At 36.3% G+C, this 23,788-nt stretch overlaps 1 protein-coding gene across 1 annotated transcript in view; it reads right to left on the reverse strand.

Annotated features, from left to right (window-relative positions):
- The window catches only part of UBA6 (ubiquitin like modifier activating enzyme 6), a 56,041-nt gene that overhangs the window by 12,033 nt on the left and 20,220 nt on the right, over positions 1 to 23,788 (reverse strand). Inside the window, exons 14-27 of the mRNA XM_040967548.1 lie at positions 20,355 to 20,498; positions 18,970 to 19,037; positions 17,199 to 17,277; positions 15,274 to 15,354; positions 12,406 to 12,483; positions 10,148 to 10,329; positions 8,563 to 8,668; positions 6,964 to 7,053; positions 6,776 to 6,856; positions 5,569 to 5,697; positions 4,188 to 4,239; positions 4,038 to 4,101; positions 2,420 to 2,489; positions 134 to 205 (exon numbers count right to left, since the gene is read on the reverse strand). Coding sequence (XP_040823482.1) covers positions 134 to 205; positions 2,420 to 2,489; positions 4,038 to 4,101; positions 4,188 to 4,239; positions 5,569 to 5,697; positions 6,776 to 6,856; positions 6,964 to 7,053; positions 8,563 to 8,668; positions 10,148 to 10,329; positions 12,406 to 12,483; positions 15,274 to 15,354; positions 17,199 to 17,277; positions 18,970 to 19,037; positions 20,355 to 20,498 — 1,296 coding nt within the window. The remainder of the gene's footprint in view (positions 1 to 133; positions 206 to 2,419; positions 2,490 to 4,037; positions 4,102 to 4,187; positions 4,240 to 5,568; positions 5,698 to 6,775; positions 6,857 to 6,963; positions 7,054 to 8,562; positions 8,669 to 10,147; positions 10,330 to 12,405; positions 12,484 to 15,273; positions 15,355 to 17,198; positions 17,278 to 18,969; positions 19,038 to 20,354; positions 20,499 to 23,788) is intronic.

A 23,788-nucleotide genomic window follows, 5' to 3' on the forward strand; every position in this document is an offset into this window, starting at 1 on the left:
GGTGTTTCATAGTCCATTTCCACAGCCACAAAGACAAGAACTTTGCATACTGTGTTATTCTCCAAGTTTAGATTGTGAATTCACACAACTGAAAGAATACCTCTTTGCTGAATGAATGAATTTAAAAACATACCTTATTGGAAGGTTTGAACTCCTGAATCTTTACTTCTGCAAGAATATTCAGGATGGTATTTGCTGATAAATCCTATTTTTTAAAAAGAAAATTTTATCAAAACATATTCTTGTAATTTTGAATTATAAACCTCAGAGAACCTTTATAAGATCTTTTATCATATCAACATTTTTGGAAAATATTAAACATTTAGAGCACATTATTTATTTGTAGAGAAATTTCACTCAATCTCCTGGAAGAATGCGGGCGCAGTAGAAAAGCACTAAGCGGCCAAACAATACAAGACTGAGTGTCATGAGATTTGGGAGTGTTGTTTCTACTTCCTCAACTTCAATGTTTTACAAATTTCTCTGCACAATTTGATACTCAATAATAAAATGCCTAAATGGAATTTATTTCTTGAAAAGTAGAAAAATACTTTGATGGCTGAAGATGTAGTTAGATAAATTTAAAGCTGCTGGAGCCACATTCATCATAAAGATGCTGCTGAGGAAACTCTAAATTGTACCACTTTTGAGGTTAATTATCACTTACTTACATTGTAACTACCCACTCTTTTCACAGAAAAGAATGCCAAATAATATGTTGTTACTGTATGTGGTCATTTTTGTTTGCATAAACTCCAAGGAGAAAAACGGACATTGTAAACCTGTATCCAAAATAGTGTTATTTATGGATCTGGTTCCTGCTTCTCCTTTGGCCTAACTGTGTCTTAAATTCTACCAACGCACATGAAGCAAAATCCACTAACCTAGATGTATCAGTTAGAGATCAGGGTAGAGTACCCTATTTCTGCCAAGAGCATTAGTCATCTGGATATTTGAACATTATTCCTGGGCCATGCAAAATCAGTAACTTAATGTCAAAACAAGGGTGCACCTTCAGATTTCTGCAAAAGCATGTAAGACTAATATCACAAACCCATTGTTAAAATGTATTAACCCTGAATGTAAATAGCTTAAACTCATCAATCAAAACTCATATATTAGCAGACTGGATTAAAAAAAACAAAATCCATCTATTTGTTGCCTATAGGAGACACACTCAATAAAGATCAGCAGAAACTGTATCTCATGGATTTTCTTTTATTTTTTTTGGCTAGTTTCATCTCTTCAAAACACTTATTAAATTCTTTAATGAGTCATAGATTATATAGAAGCATGATTTTCTTCAAGAAGGCTCTTGATTCTTTTTCATTTCTTCAGCAACACATGAATAATTCAGTAACATGCTATTTAACTTCATGGTGTTGTTAATTCCTTTTTATTTCCTCCTGTTGTTTGTTTTGTGGATTTTCATTTAAGGGGATGTGTAATACCTGTTTATTGGAGACTATCATATACAGTAGCATGTTCAGCATGTTATAAATTTCTATTTTTCTTCCTGCTGTTGATTTTGCTTTGTGGCTTTTCATTTAGAGGGATGTATAGTAACTGTGTAATGGAGACTAACATATCCAGATGTGAGGATACAATGCAGCATGCATCTCTACATCCAAAGATGGGCTCCCAATGAAACTGCTTACTCTATCTTGTCAATAAGATGCTGGACTCTCTGCCAATGTCCATGCCTGCAATGATGGACATATGACTATGTATGAAGAACTATACTACAGTAATGAAATAGGGGAACTCGGTGAGGGAGGAGGGAATTGGCGAGGGGATAAAGGAAATTTTAGGGCCTATGGAACTGTATCATAAAACCATAATAATAAAAATAAGTAAAATTTAAAATAATAATAAAGGGAAAAAAAGAAATAAAGAAACCTGGACACAAATGCTACACAAGTGTATTATGTGTATACAGGCATGTTTTGCTAATTATTAGAAAAATATAAAATTACATAAAAGAAAGTCAATGCAGAGATTCTCTAAGGAATATTTTAAAATTTCTGTGAAATGACTTATTCTTTTTAGAAATAAAGCTGATTAACAGGTTTTAAGTATTTAAAAAACAAGGTATGATTTCCAGATATTGCTGTATTATTACTTGACATACAAAGAGAAATATCTCACTCTTAGTAAAACTGCAATGAGTAACTTCTTTGAAGAGCCATACATAAGGGATATTCAAAGATATACATTTAAATGTATATGCATATTATGAAAAATGACACGGACTTCAAAAATGTTAGCATCAAAATAATCTTGTCTTATTTTGAAGTATCCTCACGTGGTAAATGGGCACCAATATAACAAAACAGAATTTATTGCAACTAGCCAATTAGTCCCCTGCCCCTGCCATCACTTCAAGCCCACCACTGACAGCGCCTGAAGCTTATCTTACCTCTTCTGTAAATGGAATGCAATATACTGTAGCATAAAGTTTTGCAGCATTCTGAAGGAAACTGAAGTGCCTTTAAAAAAAAATTAAGGAAAGTCTGAATACATAGTTTCAAAAATTCATTAGAAACTAAAGGTTTTAAAACAGTGTTTGAAAAAAATCACCAAAAATTCTTGTTACACAATGATTTTAACAGAGGATATCATTTTGGTTGAGATACAAACACTGCATAAATAATAAATGGGAAATCGTCAAATGTTTATCCTTAAAAGCACAATATTCATATTCAGGTAGTGATCCTGATAGCTTTAGGAAAAGGAACAGCTAGAAGTAGAAAAATTAAAACTACTGAAAAAAATTCATTTTAGTTCATAAGAAAACATTTATACATTTGACTTTAAAGAATACATACTATACTTAAACTGAGCAAGTAAGTTTGTTAAAAAATGAAAAGTTAATTCTTACAGAAGGAACAGCTAAGAATAAGGTGAGCTGGAGCTGGCACTGTGGCACAGAACATTAAGGTGCTAACTGCAATGCTGGCATCTCAAATAAGTGCCAGTTCAAATCCTGGCTCCCTGCTAACACACCTTGGAAAGCACCAGCTGGCCTGAGTACTGCCAAGTTCTTGCCACCCATGGGAGAGACATGAATAGAGAACAGTCTCTTGAGTTAAGCTTGATCCAGCGCTGGCCACAGTGGCCATCTGAGGAGTGAGCTATTATTCCCTCTCTCAAATAAATAAATCAATATTAAAAAAAAACAACAAAAACCGAATTGACCTGAAGCTTGCAACAAGTACTAAGTGAGAAAATTAAGTATTGCTTGCTTAAAAGATTAAGTAGTGGGCCCGGTGCAAAGGTTAAGGTCCTCGCCTTGCACGCCTGGGATCCCATACGGGCGCCGGTTCTATCCTGGCAGCCCCGCTTTCCATCCAGCTCCCTGCTTGTGGCCCGGGAAAGCAGTGGAGGACAGCCCAAAGCCTTGGAATCCCGCACCCACGTGGGAGACCCAGAAGAGCTCCTGGTTCCTGGCTTCGGACTGGCTCAGCTCCAGCCATTGTGGCCGCTTAGGGAGTGAATCATCGGATGGAAGATCTTCCTCTCTGTCTCTCCTCCTCTATATATCTGCCTTTCCAATAAAAATAAATAAATCTTTAAAATAAATAAATAAATAAAAGATTAAGCTAAGTGTTTAAAGTGTGCACATTTATGTGTGAATGCAACTATTAGTAGAGGTATTTGAATAGTCAGAGACCAACTCCTTTGAAAATTAATTTAAGATTATCTCTAGAGAGGCTGAGTAATAATATTTCCTCAATATAAATACAGACCTGTTGCTTCATTAAATACTAAAAAATTATAATTTTACTTTTATATCGACAAAGTGGAAGATGATTTGGGTTTCTTCTAGCAGATATTGTAAGTGAAATTAATTACTATGCAAAGAAAAAGATTCATATTTGTGTGAAAAGAAATGTTATAACTGGCTTCGCTGGTCAAGATGATTTGTTAACTCTCAGGTAAATAGAAATACAATAATTTTACATGAAAGTACCCTGTGGTTTTTAACCTTTGATGTACGGTTAAGAAGTTTATACAAACTAGATATAAATACTTACAAAGGTTCATTTATATCAAATTTTATTGGAGAAGGTGGCCTCTTTGGTGACTGCCAAAACAAACCTAAGGAAATATAAATATCATTTCCAATGTATGCAGGCAGTAATAAATTATATTTGAATTTCTTCTCAACACTTGGTTATACTTACTGCCATCTTTTAATCTTGTGTCTAGAGGAAAACAGTGAAGAAGCTGAAGAGCCTAAAGAAAAAAATATCAAAGAAATCTACGCTTAATATGGATTACATGGGGAAAACATTTTTCAGAATACAAAGTTTTTATGTATCATTAATATCTGTACATGCTTCATAAATCAAATACTGAATACAGTGCAGTATCCTAGTCCTCCCTTATTCTACCTATACATTCTTTTGTCACTGACCACAGTACCTGAAAAAATTTCTACCAATTTTATATATATTTACATATAGAAATATATTTTATATTTACAGCAAACACAGTGCATCGCGTATTCCTTTGTATGGTCTCCTATTTTAGATACGATCTTGTTCTTTCTGAAAAAGAGCTAATTCTGAAAAGAAACAATAAAATCAATAAAAATAATACTCAAAAATTTAAAAAGATGCAATGTTTATGATTTTCTTCAAAATCAACTGGAAACAACTGCAAAAGGGTTGGGATATAGATGACCCAGTTTACCCAAGCTGATTCCAAGTCAAAGTTATATGTATATGATGTTTACACTATTTCCTCTGTGTTTCTATGGCTGAATTTTTTCCATAATAATAATTTAAAAAACAAAAAAGGCTCTACAAAAGCCCACAGCAGAGATATAAAGTACCTTTTAAACTCTGAAACAGAGAGGTCACTGATAATTATGTTAAGAACAATGTGAATAAAATTATATTTACAGGGTAAGGAAGGAAGGTTAGACCATTTTTCCAAATGCAGAGCCATGAAAGAAGTTGGAAAGATTAGGATAAGCCTAATAATTAGTTTTTTTTCCAAGTGAACTTGCTTTATATGCTGATATATAAGAACCTAAAGAGAAGGAGAGATACATTCTAGCAACTGCTGTAATGGAGGGAACATTAACAGCCAGTATTTATGATTGTTTTTGTGCTATCCTTAACTGATTGTCACCATTCCCCAATGCATGAGACAGAATTTCATTATTTCTCAGTTCACATAAGAAGGAATATACATACAATGATCATCAGATATGAGTGGGTGTAGTAAAATTTCTACGAAATTTCTATTTTCTCTCACTTGCCTCTATTCTGAACAAATCTATTGAACACTATAAAAAATATATTCTTTATTCACAACAGAAAAAAAGCATCTAAGGTCTATGTATGTAAGGTATGTAGAATAGGATCTGCTGAATGTATGACCACATTTATATATATTATCCCTAATCAGTATCATCCAAAAGATTTAAGTTTTGTGTTTATTACTTCTTGCTCAACTTATTAATTATTTATGAAAAGCTTGCCAAAAGACAGACATTTCAGGACAGTAAAATCAAAGTGGGCCACTGTCAATGTTTTCAAAAAGTCTCATACTTACCTTATGGTTAAAATACTTTTCAAATTTTAATCTTGCTAATTCTACACACTGGGACCAATTTCTTGGTCTTCTGCTAAGTAACTTAATGACTTGAAAACAGCCTTCTAAACTGTGTCCATTTTGTATTTTCTAGAATGGGAAAGAAAAAACCGATACAATTCCAATAAATACATACACAAAATCTGAAGTGTTATGACTTTATTCTGCTTTTAGACCTTAAGCTCCTAGTATCCACCTTTCTTCTCTTTGAACTTATTTTTTGGAAGGCAGGCATGGAAAGGAAGCAGATAGCATTTGAACTCTTAAACTATGAGAGATTTACCTCCCATTTACAAAATTTTCACTAGAACTTCACTGTAATGAACTAAGCTGCCACTTGCCACATTTGGCACTGGTTCCAGTCCTATATGAGACACTTCTAATCAAGCTCCCTGCTAATGCGCCTTGGAAAGCAGTGGAATAATAGCATCATTGGGCCACTTCATTCATGTGTGAAACTAGGAAGAAAGCCCTTGGCTCCTGGTTTTGGTCTAGTTAGCTCTGGCTGTTACGGCCATCTGGAGAATGAATCAGAAGATGGAGGATGTCTTTTCCTCCCTCTCTCCCTCTCCATCCCCATACTACCCAGCGTACATCTGCCTTTTAGATAATAATACTTTATGTGACCCTCTTCCAAGATTCCTGATCATTTTTTGGTACAATAATAATGTTCTAATCACTCTTCATAGAGGTAAAAGTAACTTATTTGTAAGCAACTTGAACATCAGATTATAGTGACATGAAGTGTGAGTTTTACATTAAAAAAAAAAATCAACTTTGGGGTGTGCAGCATTGTGGCCCAGTAGGATAAAGCACCGGCTGACAAGCCAGCATGTCATATGAACACGGCTAGCAGCTGTTCCACCTCCAATACAGCTTCCTGCAAATATGCCTGGGAAAGTAATGGAAGATGGCCCAAACACTTTGGCCCTTGTTAAAGAAGACCAGGACGATGTTCCACGCTTCTAGCAATGATCTAGCTCAGCCCTAGTTGCTGCCAGTGAGAACTGAAATAGACAGTAGATGAAAAATGTCTCTATCTCTCTGTAAATTTGCCTTTCTATAAATAAGAATAAATCTTAAAAAAAAATAAGCACTCTTATCATTACTCCATCTCTTCCTGTTGCCCTCTAATGCTACCTTTTTAAAAAACGGGATCAATTTTTACCTGTAAGACTTCTTCTGCAGATGAATAGGCTTGCCAAAATTTGTTAAACAATGATGGCTTATGGGAAAAGGAACTCTCAAACTATAACAAAGAATAGAAGCAAAGTTAAAAAGACTAGTCCATCTAATAGTGGCAAATTATCTTCTTTCCTACTTTAAAGAAAATAAATTCTGAAGAGAAACGCTTACCTTATCTCTTGCCCACTGTATAGTATGTTCAATAGCAGCCGGAAAGGATTTCAGAGTACAAAACGGTATTTCCTCCTCTGGGGGATCCCGCTAATGTAAGATATAATAATAGTTACGAAAAATGGAATCAACAAAAATTTGTCATTAGTTAATTTTGAGTTTTATAAATGTTAAAAGATCCACAAATACACAAAATGCAACGATACATTTTTGTCTGCTCAGGCAGGACAAAAAAAAAAGCTAGTCAATTTTTTTTCACAATTTATTTGTTAACAGCAATGCAATGACAAATACGAATTCCTTTACCATTTATTTTCCAAGCACTCATTTGGCATACCATGACTCAAGACAAATAACCATATATAATTTATGTTTCAAAAAGTCAAGATGATAGTTAAAACTTACCCTACTGTCTACTGTAAAAATTACTCAAAGGTTCATAACCTAGTGCTCAGCAGACTGAGTTTCTTTTGTGACCAATGTGAGCTTAAAATACAGTTTCTTGCAGAAAGTCAGTATTAAATAGGCGGAAAATGTCTAGACTGTATCATCCAAAGAAACTTTGACCTTCACATAGGATGTTCACAGGTGAACTGTTTATCTCATCTAAAATGGCTCACTTTGTTTTTACTAAAGAGTTGTATTATAATTTGTCAACTGATGAAATACTGCTAAATATTTTAGAAGACACAAAAGAATGCCAGAAGAGTTTCAAGTTCTGATTTTTATTACTTTGAAGACATGCTAGAAAGCTTACACAATTTTCCATATTCAACATTTTTCAATTTAAATTTGTCAGTTTAGTCTGTTAAAATGTTTCTAATGTCACATGCATACATCTGATTTCATGAGACTACAATGTAAAACAATGAAATATCGCTTCCATTTTCAAACCTGAATTACTGTTCTTTAATTATTAAGGCTACAAATATTCCTTAAGAGCTGTAGTTTCAATTTTTACCAGTCCTCCAAAAATCAATTCTGAGAGTTTAAAGTCTTATCTACATAATCCACGTGAAATATATTCATACAGATGATGGCTTAGCCCCAGCCACGGCAATGTGCATTACGACTTCAGGGGGTCACCAAGCCTGGATTTTATCAATATTTCTAATGAAGCATACTATGGGTGTGAATTCCTAATGAAAATAAACAATGTAAGAGTAGGTACTGAATGACTAGATCTACCTTATTTGTTCTTTATATATCTGCTAATCTAACATCATAAAATTTCACAAGACCAGTAAATGAATAAAATTTTATCCTTTGTTGTAGTTCTACTCTCAATCTAAAAGCTTAACGGTCTTTATCAAAAAATCATAAACTCATGCTAGAATGTTAATCAAGCAGCTCTGGGACATACATAGCAAAAACAGAAACTAATATTCCCAGAAGACCAAATATGAAATTACGAAGATTAAAAACAAAGTAAGGTCAATGTTATTTTAAAAAATGTACAAGCACATGTGTATGATCATCATTAGTTGAACAAAGAAAAGGACTGGGAAAGCTAATTCAAAATTTTTAAGTGGTGAATACATAAAAGCTATCACACGAAGAAGACAATAGACATTTACTTCAAAATATCATTTCACTTACGTGACTATTGTAGGACTCAGTCAAATGAGGTACAATAACTTCTGTGTGTCCCTTTGTGCCCATTGTTCCGGAATCTAAGAGAGGCCGTAGGTTTGCTAAGCAACGGCTATTTGAAAACATAAGTAAAAAAACTTAAAAGTGAATAATAACAATGTAAGCAAAGACACCTACTACTTCCAACTGACCATTTCACATAAACATACCTCCCTGAATGTAATATTTCAAGAAGCAGATACATTACCACAAAATAGCCCATTGGTCGTTCCCATCCCACTCGCGTCCACACCGATCGTTTCTGTCCCTCCCTTTGATCACCATTACCTAAATCTCTGGATCCAATTTTGATGTCCTGGTTACTTCAGTATCACCCTTTTTCCTCTTACTGTGTTGTTTTTTTTTTTTTTTTTGGTTTTGAACTGCAAATCTGACCTCACAATATCTTTTCAATGTTTTCTTTAGCTCAAACAGCAGTAATAATTCTCAATGCCTAAAATTCTTATCTTTTAGGGCCCAGCGCGGTGGTGCAGTGGTTAAGGTCCTCGCCTTGCACAACCGAGATCCCATATGGGCGCCGGTTCTATCCCCGGCAGCCCTGCTTCCCATCCAGCTCCCTGCCTGTGGCCTGGGAAAGCAGTCGAGGACGGCCCAAAGCTTTGGGACCCTGCACCCGCGTGGGAGACCCGGAAGAGGCTCCTGGCTTCGGATCGGCATAGCACCGGCCGTTGTGCTCACTTGGGGAGTGAGTCATCCGACGGAAGATCTTCCTCTCTGTCTCTCCTCTCTGTATATCCACCTTTCCAATAAAAATAAAATAAATCTTTAAAAAAAAATTCTTATCTTTTATATAAATTGCTTAGTTTCTTTTTTTTTCTCAAGAACATCAACTTCACTGCATCTCTAATAGTAAACCCTATCAAGGAGTCTTATAAAGATGTAAGAAAATAATACTCAGTCACAATCATTCACTTAACTCTTATTTTAGAAGTATTTACTGAATAACATCATGACTTAAGCACTGAGGACACAGTGAAGATAAACAGGATAAATGACTTAGTGAGACAGCAAACATTAAATAAATATACATATTGAAAAGTGCCACAAAGGAAAAGTACAAAGTGCTTTGAAAGCATTCCATAAGACCTAATCTAGATTTTAGGGGTAAAGAAAATCTGCTTAAACAGGATCATTTCAGTTGATACTGAATGGATGAGGGAAAAACCTTAGTATGTGTATGGTTCTAAGATTAAAGAAAACAACCTGAATGTCTTTTAAGAACTTAAAAAGACACATGAGGTGTAATTAGCCGTTTACTGCCAATGCTCTCTTGAGGCAACAGCTACAGCAGAGGAGCCTGAAAGGACCAGAAAAGTTGTAAGCCCGAGAGGTACACAGCTGGCAGGTGCTGCATGAAAAACACTGAACCTATCATGATGGGCAATCACCAAAGGCTTCTGGGTATATGGAGTATTACAATAGCAACAAAGAATAATCAGATAATCTATAGACTTTTCAAAAAGTAGGTGTGGGAAACAGCAGTAAAAATTAAGGATCACTTTTTATAAACCTGAATTTTTAAAGAACATACCTGTCTACGTATCTCCTGGCTTCCACATTATCTAACGCTGTAATAATTATATCTTGGTTAGTATAGAATTCGTCATTGTAAATGGTTTCAGTGGCCGGACATACTTTGTTCAGGTGTGCATCTATTTTTAATTGAGGATTTATTTTCAGAGTAGCATTAGCAGCAGTATAACTTTTAGGTTTCTAAATAAATAACAATAGAAGGAATAATATTAAACAAAATTTAATGATTGAATTTACATTCTTACTTTAGAACAGTCATGCATGTAGTGCATGTGCGCGCACACACATAGAATGTGTGAAGAAAAGTACTAAGTCAAATTTTCATTTTTGGTTCATGTAACATTATTGTAGTCATATTTCATAACTTTCATTAATCCAAGTAATGCATATTTTAGTAAAAGTATGAATAATTTGTACTTTGCAGCCAAATATTTTTGAGTTCTTATAACAGAAGTTAAAAGCCAGCTATAAGTACGTTTTTGCCCCCTGCTAAAAATGTTTAAGAACCTGGAACGAACTAAGAACACATTTAGTAAAATACTAGAAATTCAGACTGCAGAAACTAATTCTTAGAGGTATGGGAGTTTAGTCTTTGCCACTGACACTTTCAAAATTATTATTACAGGATAAATATTTATAGAAAATGATCACAAATAGTTTAGTTTCATAAAAAGTAGCTAAAGGGCCAGCTCCACATCATATTGGGTGAGGCTGATGACTGATATTGGCATCCCGTATTGGTGCTGGCCTGAGTCCTGGCTGCTCCTCTTCCTATTAGCTCTTTGCAAATGTGGCTGGAAAAGGAGCAGAACACGATCCAAGTGCCTGGGCTCTTGCACCCAAGTGGGAGATTCAGAAACTCTCCAGAGTGCTGGATTTGGTTTGGTTCAGGCCCTGCCCTGTAGTCACTTAAAGAATAAACCAGCAGCGGGAAAATTTCTCTTTACTCATCTTTCCATGCAACTAAGACATTCAAATAAATAAAACAATTTAAAAATAAAAGTAGCCTAAAAAAATGCATTCTTGTCTGAAAGGATCATTGATGATTATTAAATCACCGCTGTTCCTTCTTCCTAGATCTCTACTGTTACTTCAGGTGTTATCAAAGTTCATTTGTGAGTAAATAAATATGACACTAAGCATCCTTAGACTGTTTTTCCTGAATTCATGCATCTCTGGCTTCATGACATTTCTGCCTCTTCTCACACGATGAGGCTGATATGTTTTACTCATCAATGTTTTTTAGTTTTATGGTTGTTATCTTAGTTTTATTTACTTAAAAGACAAAAAGAAAAAGAAAAAGGTACACTTCCTAAATGTTCGTGACAGCAGGAACTGCACACTCATGTCTCTCACAGGGTGAAAGATCCAGCTGCTGGTGGTATACATTAGAAGCAGGTTGGATCAGAAACAGAGGTGGGACTGGACCCCAGACACTCGGACAGTTGAGATGGGCATCCTAAGCAGTGCTGCATCTTGGCTGAACCATCATGCCCACTCCTTGCCAGTGTTTTAGCGCACCAACACATCAGAAACTTAGCTAGAAAACACATGCTTTATGTAGCTCTTCCTGAAAAAAATATACACAATTGCAGACAAAATTTTGCACATTGTTTTAAAGACCCTGTTACTCGGTTCTTTATATTTTGACAGGTAGGACAAACAGATTAACTATGCTGTCTGACTGGCTGTCTGGTCTATATTCCCAAGTGTAATTTATTCATGAGTGATTGAACAATTAATGGGAAAAAAAATCCAATTTTAAAGTGAAAGTAAATTTTCTTGGCTAAAACTACCTATATTTCTGACTAATTATAAGTCTTTTGGTACCTATTAAAACAACCAGAAAGAAGTCTTCTCTATTTTAAAAAGCATGTTAAATGGTTAAACAAGTTCAAAAAGATAAATTTTGTGTTAATTTTCTAACAAAGATTTTCTCCAAGGTATAAAATCTATGATCTGCCAAAACGTCAAATTAGAAAACCCACTTCTATATACTTACCTTCTGAAATTAAATATGTAAAAAACTTCTGGTTGTCACAAAATGGGAAACAATTCTGCATGTTCACCAAACACCCAACTTTACATTAAAAGGTAACTTCATATTTTTCAGTTTTTGTTATTTGGTTATCTAAGAGATTTCCATATAATAAAGAACATGATATTCATATTCAACCATTATTTTCCATCTATAAAAGAAAAATTTTCTTTTCAAAATAACACATAATTTAACACTGAAACAAAAGAGCAATATACCTGTATGTGATGAGGACGAAAGAGGAATTGTCTATTTAAGTTGGACTTTTCTATCAAGTCAGGGTCTGTAACTGTGATCTAAGTGTAAGAAGAGAAAATGTCTGAGATTACAAAGCAAATTTCAACTTACTTTTCAGTATGATAAACAGAATCCTCCCTCCAAAGATCCCAAATTATTTTAGATGGTAAAGACTGTAGGATCAATACTCCAAAGTGACTACCAACTCTGCGCTTTTCCACTTAGATTTCATTGTAATTAATCCTCAGTGGAGGAGTATATCAAACAAGCTGAATTCTCATTACAATTCTATTTAAGCTCTTATTTTCCCATTTATAACAAAATAGAGAATGAAAATATTACTATTATACCTTTGAGAATTGTGAAATGGTGTCTGTAGTAGAGCAGGCCCTTATTTCAAAATTCACTGTGTTTATCTTAACTAACTTGGCAAAATGCTTATATGGCATTTCAGCTAAAAAAAATGTTTACAAAGTTCACAGTGGGCCACCTGTGTTTTCAGGAAAAGCTCTACTGGAAAGCTATGACCATCTGTCTGAATACTGACTATCCTATTTTTATGCTTTAAAGTTAAGCTAGTTACTACTTAAGAGAGTTAAGGTCTGTAAACTAAAACTTTCAAGGTTTAAGATAAAATTTGCAGATTGCCATTCTAAAGAATTCAAGAAGGAAGTACACAGACTTCAGATATTCTGAGGATATTCAAAGTACCCTATAAACTTGGCTTAGAGTTTTAAATACGATTTGCCTAATTGCAGCATTTTTCACACTGTGTTCTAGTTATTAATTGCTTTCTACCACACATAAACACACTCACTTCCATCAATTTGTATTCCCCGGTGTTTTCAACATATTTTTAGAACACTTACTTTAACAGTGAAAAAACAAACAGAATATGCTTCTTACCCCCCCCCCCCAAATCCATTAACTGGTGTTGATTAGCAATATAGGGTTTCTTTTCACTTTATCTTTTTTTTGAACTTCAAAGTACTCTGTATATTGGAACCTACACATGTATCATTCAGAAAAGTTATCTGCTGTCCCTTTCAGTTTCCCATGGGGCCAGTGCGTGGAAGCATGGCGGTGAGTCTTGTTCATGGATTCAGGATGCAGATTTGCATTTAGAGGGAAGTGCTAGTGTCACTGGGGGCACGCCTTTCAAAAGAGTTCTCTTGAGAGGTCTGGTTTTATAGGCTTCAGTTGGCCCAAGTCATTCTATCTCTGCTTCCTGTCTTGTCATGTGATTCTTTCTTAGTGCACATTCCATTATCACTTGCCCTCATCAGACATCAGACTAATGGGGCCATCTGATCTTGGGCTGTGAAGTTTTGAAACTATAGGCAGAAATAAAATTTTTCTTCCTAAGAAGCTCTTCTTAGTTATTTCATAGTTGTACTACTGGAAGGTTGACTATTACATCTATATCCTGGATACTTACATCAATTTTTTATATGTCAAACTCATGCCTATGATATCTGAATTTTATTAAACATAGAGAAAATTTTATTTGGCTTTTTTAAAAATTCAGCGTCCTTCCCCTATTTCTACTCTTCTTTAATTATATTCCTATAGGTTTTTTGTATGCATGATCAAGACTTTACATTTGTTTTAGTCAGAGGTCTGGAGATTTCAATGATCCTAAATTTGCTTTATTTTTTTCTCTGCTCAAGACTTTTATATGATACAGTTTTAAACTCCATGTCAGGCATCAGCATGGCACATGCTCTGAATTTAATTTTACAGGTGTGACTTTCCTTTAAGATAGGAATATTTGTCAGTGATTATGACTTTCAGATCAGGATATTTTCTCTCTTGAGTCTGAGACCTTAGTGATTTGCTTTTCTAACTTGTCCACATATATAAACATTGACAATTTTTAAAATTTTGGGTTTTTGGGTTTCTTCCCTGTAGTGCTTTCCTTACTTTTATCTGCTGATATGAACTGCAGATTTCCCAAGACTCAATTCAGATGAATCCTAAGTTTATGCAACCAAGGATTTTTACACTAGGAATGCTTTTTTAAAAAACACCACCAGCAACAAAAACTTTCAATGTAAAAAGAACATATTTCATGCAAAGAATACCTTTTAAAAGCATTAGAACTAACTGTGGCTTATGGAACACAATTTAGGAAATGCTAAGCAAGTATAGTATCAATGTATGACATCTGTCTGTTAACTACAATAATAATGAACACTCTCTCTGACACGGCACAATAAGCTAAGTTTAATTATAAAATGTGAACTACTATACATACTTTAATTGGCTCTCAGCATGTCAAATCTAAGTAATTATCAACGGATGCTAGTTTACATTTAAAAATCAAAACAGTAACAATAAAATATATTTCTATTTAAAATACGAATGTGGTTTTGCAATTACCATATTCATAATCTTAAGAATCCAACTACATACTACAGTTTATATTATTCCACCAGTTTTGATACTTACCAACTGAAGTCAAGTCTGAGTTTCTCTATAGTTCTCTAGGTTAATTTTATCTTAATTACTAAATAGCTTTAAGTACAAAGAATTTATTTAGATTTAGTAATCACCAAATAGTAATAATCTACTAGAATGTGCTTCATAATTTGCCAAATCTTTTCACATTTTATCTTTATAATAATGCAATAAGGTAAATAGTACAGAGTTGACTTGCACGGTATTAGAGAAAGGAACTGAGGAACAAATAATTTAAGCAATATGCCACAAGGATATAAAACCTGCAAAGTGGTCAGAGGAGAATTAGAACCTTAGTTTTTATTTTATGCTCTAGTACCCGATCAAATATAGTTCAAAAAAGGCAAGATAGAACATTAACTTGTTTCTTGCAAAGATTTATATCTTACCATTCCTTTCTCTCTGCTTGTGCCAACACCAAGTAAAGCAAAATTTTTTAACATTTCACAGCCTATGGCTCCACATCCCACCTATGGAAAAGAAAAACAATATATCAGACTAAACAAAAATAAAACATCTACTTATCTGAGAGTAATTTCACCTTAATTTTCCTTAACTGTTAAGTTATAATAAATATATTTTTAGGGGTGGCAGGGAGGTGCAGCATGCTATCTGTCCTGTGGTGCCAGCACCCCAAATAGACTCTAGTTTGTGTCCTGGATACGTCACCATGATCCAGCTTTCTGCTTATGACTTGGGAAAACAGTGGAAATGACCCAAGTTTTTGGGATCCTCCGCTCCTGGTTTCAGATCAGCTAAGCTCTGGCTGTTGTGGCCAATTGTGGAGTGAAACAGTGGGTGGAAGATTTCTTCTTACATCTCTCCTTCTCTTGGTAAAATCTGCCTTTTATGTAAAATTAAATAAATCTTTAAAAATATTTACTTAAAAAAAACTTGAACATTTTAAGTTTATTTTACTTCAATAGGGTTATTACTCTCTAAGTGTCTCAAAGAAAAATGTACAAATCAATCAAGAAAAACAGTATTTAAAACTGCTCTGGGGCCCGGCGTGGTGGCGCAAGTGGTTAAAGGTCCTCGCCTTGCACGCCCGGGATCCCATATGGGCGCCGGTTCTAATCCCGGCAGCCCCGCTTCCCTTCCAGCTCCCTGCCTGTGGCCTGGGAAAGCAGTCGAGGACAGCCCAAAGCTTTGGGAACCTGCACCCGCGTGGGAGACCCGGAAGAGGCTCCTGGCTTCGGATCGGCATAGTATCGGCCCGTTGCGCTCACTTGGGGAGTGAATCATCGGACGGAAGATCTTCCTCTCTGTCTCTCCTCTCTGTATATCCGCCTTTCCAATGAAAAAATAATAAAAATAAATCTTTAAAAAAAAAAAAAACTGCTCTGGACAAAGGTACATTTAAAAATATGAAGTAAAAGGCAAACAATGAGTTTATTTCAGAGAGAAATGTATAGCAAAAACATTTAGTACATCAGTGAAAAATATTGCTTTAGATTTCTCAATTCATTTAATGGCCAGAACTAATCCATGACTTTTCTTTCAGCCTTACGTAAAAACAAGCAATAAAAATCATCAGCTTCTAGGGGTTTGTAAAAATTCAGCAAAAACTTGACTTTCAAATAATTATTTAAAAAATGATTAGTAAAAAAACCCTCAGCACCAATATATTAATAGACAGAAATATAAGAGTCAGGAAAAGGATTTTTATGCTACTGAAGACAACCTCTTTCACAATGTTTTCAGATATTCAAGAATACATCGTTACATCTCTCTCTAAATATATACGCACACATGTACATATTTTCATAGATTTACTTATTTATTTGAAAGAGAGGAGCCAGAGAGAGTGATCTTCCATCCACTACTTCACTCTATACATGGCTGAAGCTTCCAGGGCTGAAACAGGCTGAAGACAGGAGCTTCACCTGGTCTCACATGTGCTGGCAGGAGCTCAAATGAGCCATCTTCCACTGCTTTTCCCAGGTCATTAGCAGGGAGCTAGATCAGAAGTGGAGCAGGTGGGATATGAACTGGCACCCATATGGGATATAGGCACATCATAATGCAAATCCCCAAATTTCCAACTTTTTAAGTATTGCTGGAAAAGCAGTTAGTATTCAAAATTATTATACTCATATTTTAATTTTAACTGCACTGATTCTTTAGAAAAGGAGTGGGAAGATTTTTTCTTTAAAGGGCCAGGCAGTAAAGTTTCCAGTTTTACATACCATCTGGTCTGATCTGATATAGCTAGTCAGACTTTCCTCACTTAGGTTTACATTTTCTTTCATAAAATGACAATACACATGGCAGTTTGAATACACTACTTATTCCCATCTTTACTGATACTTACTAAGAAGATATTCAAACTTTGTAGCTTCTGGCATAAAGTGTCACCAATGCACGCTCTTAAGGCATCATACCTATCACCTCTGAAGAAAACAATACACATCAAGATAAGAGAAAGGCATAAAAGACATTAATCTACTACTGTCAATATCGATTGCCCCACAACCTAGCAGAGAGGCCAACACAACCAAAAGACCAGGATAAAGCAATCAGTTTTCCTTTTCAGCATTTGTCATACTACAAATCTAAAAGACTAAGTGAAGGTGATTTTATGCTACAGAAGTCTTCTCTACAGAAGTGTCTCCTAGCGTGATGCATTCTAAGACTCCCTGTAGATGCCTGAATCCACATATACTATTGAACTCCATAATTTAAAGCCTTTCTCATTTAAGCTAAGAATTATTACATGCTGTTACCCTTAATTTGAGATGTGACAACAAAGCTTTTAGTAATTTTTCCAACTTTACAACCTCCTGCCTAACAGATTTGTCCTTGGCATGTACTATCACTATCACAATCTCAATGAAAGTTTTTCTTTCTAGCAGTTGAGAACCTGTATCTTTTCACTTGCAGGAGGCACTTTATGGTTTCTCTTTGGCATATCTGAATGGCCAACTTCATTTCTTGCACTTGGGGGTTATTAATAAGTAAAATAACCATTACTTTCTCATAAGTATTGCAATACTACAGCAGCTGAACTGACCAATGAAAAGGCTATTAAAAATCTAGTGAGCTCTGGTGGATATGCTGTACAAAAGTATGAGTTACTTTCTGGCAGAAAGAACCAGGACGCCAAGAATTTCCAAATGTGCAATTTGGAACACAGCAAAGAATATATTTCTGAAATTTTCCATTTAAAAATTTCAGACCACCGCTGACCACACTAACTGCAACTGGAAAAGTGAAATCACGTAATGGAGTGTTACTCTATTTAAAAAAAAATTGCCTACACGTGGAATTTTTCAGATATGAATCAAATTTTGCAGTTTAAAAAAATTTTTTTAAACTTTAAATTAGTATAGAGACAGAAGAGAATGAAATAAGCGGGGGAGGGAGGAAGCAGTGAAGCAGGGAGGCAGAAAGTGAGAGACAAGACAGAGATATCTTCCATCTACTGGTTAATTTCTGCAAGACGTCCATTAACAGCTGGGGCTGGGCCAGACTGAAGCCTGGAGCCTGGAACTCAAGGCAGGTTGGCCTCTCCTGTGGATGGCAGAGACTCAACCCCTGGGGCCATCACCTGCTGCTTCTCACAGTGTGCATATTAGCAGGAAGCTGGGGAACAGCAGAGCTGGGATGCATCCAGTCACCTCAACACTTCAATATGGGATGTAAGCATTTCAAGAAATGTCTTAGTTGCTAAGCCAAACACCTGCTTGTAAAGCAAGTTTGTGAGGAAAATATGATTGGACTTTGAGGGTAGTTCACTTAAAACGAAAAGTAGAACTTTGGATTACCTGTATTTTAGGAAGACGAATCTCACAATTTTTGATTTTCTGAGATTTATGATCCAAAAAAGGCTACTGGCTAATACAATTAAAGACTGTACATAACATTTTTTATTTCACATCATTATGACATTCTGAATGCTAATCATTCTCACAACATATAATTTACACTTTACTATTTATAAAGTGGTAAAAGATTCCTAACAAGTACAGAATTAAACGAGCAAGAAGAAAGCATCTGAATGAAATTCATGATTAGACAAAACTATCTTGATCTATTTTCTTCATGTAAACAAACAAGAAGAGCAATAGAAATTTCCATATTACCGTGGGAGAAATTCTTCACATTCAGGTCGGCCTAGGGATTCGACAACATCTGCTGCCTCGAGATATAACTTAAAGGAGATCAAAAATATAATGTACTGTTACGCAATTTATTGAGAAAAAAGTTCTTCCATAGTTAACAATCAATAGAATAAAATTTGCTAAAAATGTCAAATCAGGATAATGTGTTAAAGAATGCTAATATTAATAAGTTCAAGGAAAATATAACAAAGTTTATTTTGGTGTAAAATATTTTGAAAGTCATAAGTTGACAAAATGGTTATTATGAAAAAACTACGCAGATTCTCTCCTTGAAAGAATGCTAAACTCTGAAAAGACAAGGTATCATTCATGTTATGAAGACATCTTAAAAGGAACTTCCTAATTATACTACTGCTACATAAAAAACTTCACAGCTACATTAAAAACTCTATACCTGCCACTCAATTCCAGCTATAAAAAATATCTTGTTTGATTTTAAAGAATATCCAGACTATGAGAACCTACAGCGTTATTTATTTTCCAGCTTGAATATATTGTATGTCATCTACTACGATACACACTGTAAAGAAAGCCCACAATTTCAACACATTTAAAATATCAACAGAATTAACTTAAATTAATGGGAAAAAAAAGGACTAAGTTTTACTTTCATTTTCATCTAAACAATTTGTGTGCTAAATTTGAGCATGGAAAAATGGTTACTTATTTAACTTAACAGCAAAGAGTCTTTATTCTATTTCCAATGATGTTAACAGTCCTATTCGAACCAAACTTTTACTAATCAACTTATACTTTGTTAAACTAAATCAAATAGCAAAGCATATACAACTATATGGGTACTTAAAATATAAAACATGAATTTTATATTCAAAATATTTAATATATTTCAAAAAAGAAAGTGCTGTCCTTTGGTGCTTTCTGGTAACAAATATGGTTTTATTCCAGAGTCAGGTTTTTGACATTATTTTTTTTCCCTCAAACCTATACCATACCTATGTTCTCCACCTTCAGATGTTTATATGCAGGAAGAGACCCAAATGACTCATGATGATGTAAGATTTCATGTAACAAGCCCTGAGACCTGAAGAATGCTAAGTTAGCAATTAATTATGAATGATCATGATAATCCATTCTCTTAACTCTCAAAAATGAGAGAAATAACTCAAAAAGGCACTTTTAGGTTATATTCCAACAATTTCAACATACGATCTTATTTGTTTCAATTACAGTATTGAATTCTGGAAGCAAACAACTCATATCTTTCTAATGCATAAGATATTTTGAGATGGTTTTCCTAATACAATAACAACAATAAATAGTACAATATAATACCTACAGACATTTTGCTGTTGGTTAATACAGATAAATAGTAAAACAGAACTAACCCACTGGCACAACGGAGAAAACTTCCCTGTCACAGCTTTTAAAACTTCTTGGCTGGCAACACCTCCCACAGCTGCAGCAAGCGGGGACAAGAAACCTCGAGCCGTCCAAGAGAGCCAATGGACAATGTCAGTATCTATGTCCGGCTGAAACACAAGCCATGAAAGACAGGAATATTAACAGCATTCCTACAGTACCTGTACACAGTACACAGAGTTACCAGGCATTAATTAAAAAAAAATCTACTCAATGTCCCTGTTGTAAGTGGTCTTTAAGTCCTAAAAATGTCCCAATTTCACACTGAAAGATCCACTGCACGCTGCTTTAATTAGTGCTTCCTTAACCACTACTTGATCACTTTGCTTCCTGAATCTGTATCATCTTTCTGCATCACTGAGCTATACATGAATATCCACTATTACATAGACTAGTGTTGTGATGCCAGTGCTTCCTATTTACAAATAAACAGATACTTTTAAAAAGTGCATTAAGGAAAACTGTGGAAAAACTTTTAATTTAAATAAATGAAAATAAAATTACGCTAATGTTTTAAAAATATTAGAGAACTATGCTGGGGTTCCACTGGTGAGTGCAGGGCTACGTGCTGGTCTGGACACGGCTGCAGTCTTCCTTGGCACAACTGTGGACTGGGACTGGATGCATCAGGCCAGGCTAGACACCAGCAGCATCTGGTGCCCTGGAGGACCAAGGTAGATGTAGGATGGACTAGGCTAGGTTTCTGCCCCTACTGAGTCACATGTGAGCCATGTCTGCGTATGGACGAGCCTTGGCTAAACTGAAACATCCAACAGTAAGAACCAGAATGGGCTCAAGGCCAGTCAGGAAAGGCCACTGTCCTGCTAGGATAGGAGGTGGACTAAGTAAGGGCTGGCTAATGGACCCACCAGTATACGTGAGATCTGGCAATGGGAGAAGTCCTAACAGAGGAGGCTGGGCAACTCCTCCGGCAGGACACAGTCCCTGCAAATGAGTGCAAAAACCACAATAGGGAGCAGCTCAGGCCAGGCCAGGGAAAGGTATCCACTAGCATACATTTGGTACAGGTCAGAGGTAGACCAGGCTGAACCAGTTTACATCACCCACTGGCAAATCCAAGCACCAGAACACAGCACAGCGTGGGTCGGGCCAGGTATGGTGTAACACATACCAGAGTACATTAAGGCTGGGATTGGATGCCTGCTGTAATGGGCTAGGCTATAACCCTCACCAGTGTCAGCTGGAATTGGGGGTGGGCCAGGCCAGGCCAGGCCAGAATATTCACTAGCAAATGTCAAGGTAAGATGGGACATACTAGACTAGGTCACAGAACCCAATCAGCACATGTGAGAACCAGGGAGGGAGGGGGCAAAGCTGGCAGGGCAAATGTGGAGGGTTCCCCTGCTGGATAGCCACTCCCACTGGAGAGCGTGAGCTGGGATGGGGCCAGACCAGACTAGTCAGGGCTACAACACCTGTGGGCCTCATGTGGACCAGATCAGGGAACAGCCAGTGGGAGAGGGTTGGTTGGCCTTTCCCGCAGAATCAGCTGGCAGAGGCTGGCACTGAGGACTAAGTCTGTGAAGTTTAACTCCAGAACCACCTGGAGAGTGCATAATCCAGGAGTAGGAGTGGCCTACAAGAGAAATAGTGGGCAGCTCCGACTTGGGTTATCACTGGAGAGCATAAAAACCAGGACTGGGGCTGGGGTGGCTAGACAGAAAGGCACCCGCCAGTATGTGTGTGGGCTGGATAATATGGCAGATTGGGTTGCACTAGGCTTCAATCTCCACTGCCATTACAAGAGCTAAATGGGATGTGGGACAGACTGAACAAGTCTGCGGCCCATACCGGCAAGCATGGGAACCAGGGTAGGGGACAGGCCTGGTGGGGGCTATGGGTAGTCACCCCAACTAGGCTGCAGCTCCCACTGGTTTGCATGAGGACCGAGTATGAAGTGGGCAGGATTGGGCTGGACTGCAACACCCATCGGTTCGCGTGGAAGACAGGGTTGGAAACAGAACTGACCCAGCAATTGCAATCACCAGCATATGCGTAAGCTGAAAGGGGCGATGGACTATGCTGGACCCTGTACTGGCAAGCACACATAAGAATCAGGTTTGGGATCATCTCAGATGATGTTTCTCTGGGGATTCCTCCAGCAGAACTGCTGATCTCAGAACCGCAGCCATGAAGAGACTATGTCAGCCAGTAGATTCTGAAGAGATTTCATCACGCTTGGAGCAGTGAAATTGGCAGCAATTCTGAACTGCTGAACTATCAAAACTACATGAGCAGGACCCTCAGAGCATGCCTCATGTCAGGGACCTGGGATAAGTGGGAGGCTGGCTGGGGCTTTTCTCTATCTCTTCCCTTACCCCAGATACAGAAAAATAAATAACATTAATGTGGAAACAATGGTCTTACCCACTTTACTGTAGCCCTTGACCCTTTGTGCCCTAACCAACTATAAAGATTACCAAAACAAATCAATTTTAAAAAATTAAAGAACTGGATTTTAAAGCTATTCTTTCAGTGGTTTCCTATTTGTGACCAGGATCTTTTTATTCTTTCAATAACAGGACTATAATTTCAGTCTTAACTTCAGTAGAGCTCATTTAGTTTCTTGAAAACTGATGCAAAATAACAGTATTTAGCAGGAGACAAGTGTTTTTATGTACTCTGCCAGGAGGTAATTTTATATAATATTTTGTACATTTGCTATTATAAAAATACTTGTTTATTCTCAGCTATTTGGAAGGCAGAATGACAGTGAGAGCAAGACAGCTTGCATATACTGGGTCATTCCCCAGTTAAGACTGTCCAGGATGGAGCCAGGGATCTGCAACTCTCCCATAGGAGTGGCAGAGGCCCAAGCACTTCAGTATCTCCTGTAGGACACAGGCCGCAGAGCAGGAAGCTGGACTGCAAGCAGAGCAACTGGGACTCAAACTGATAAGGGACGGCTAAGTAGTGGCCTAACCAGTTGTGCAACAATGTCTGCTCCTACATTTATATTTTGACTGTGATCTGTCACATGAACACAGGTATAATATTTTAAATTTTTGGCATCATGTTGGTGACTCAAGAAAGTTTCAGATTTAGGACTGCTTTAATTCTAGATTTTCAGAATAGGGGTGTTTCCTACACTTGCTAGTAGACACCCCAATTGCCAACAGTTATCTCTGGACTTCACAATTCTATGAGCCTGTTTACAGAGCAGGCCACAGAAGGAGAGCACCTGAAAACAGAATGAATGGTCTAATGGTGACACAGAACACACAAAATCATCTTCAGAGAAAGTCCCACACTAAGTGGAAAAAAGCCCCACCGAAAATAGCTATGATAATCACCATATCTCAGTACCTACGACAGAAACAAACAAAACCCAAAACAAAAGAAAACACTCTAGGTTTGGCCAAAAAAAAAAAAAAAAAGT

The sequence above is a fragment of the Ochotona curzoniae genome, unplaced genomic scaffold (genome assembly GCF_017591425.1).
Source record: "Ochotona curzoniae isolate NIBS_2020 unplaced genomic scaffold, NIBS_Ocur_1.0 scaffold_4506, whole genome shotgun sequence".
Lineage (NCBI taxonomy): Eukaryota > Metazoa > Chordata > Mammalia > Lagomorpha > Ochotonidae > Ochotona > Ochotona curzoniae.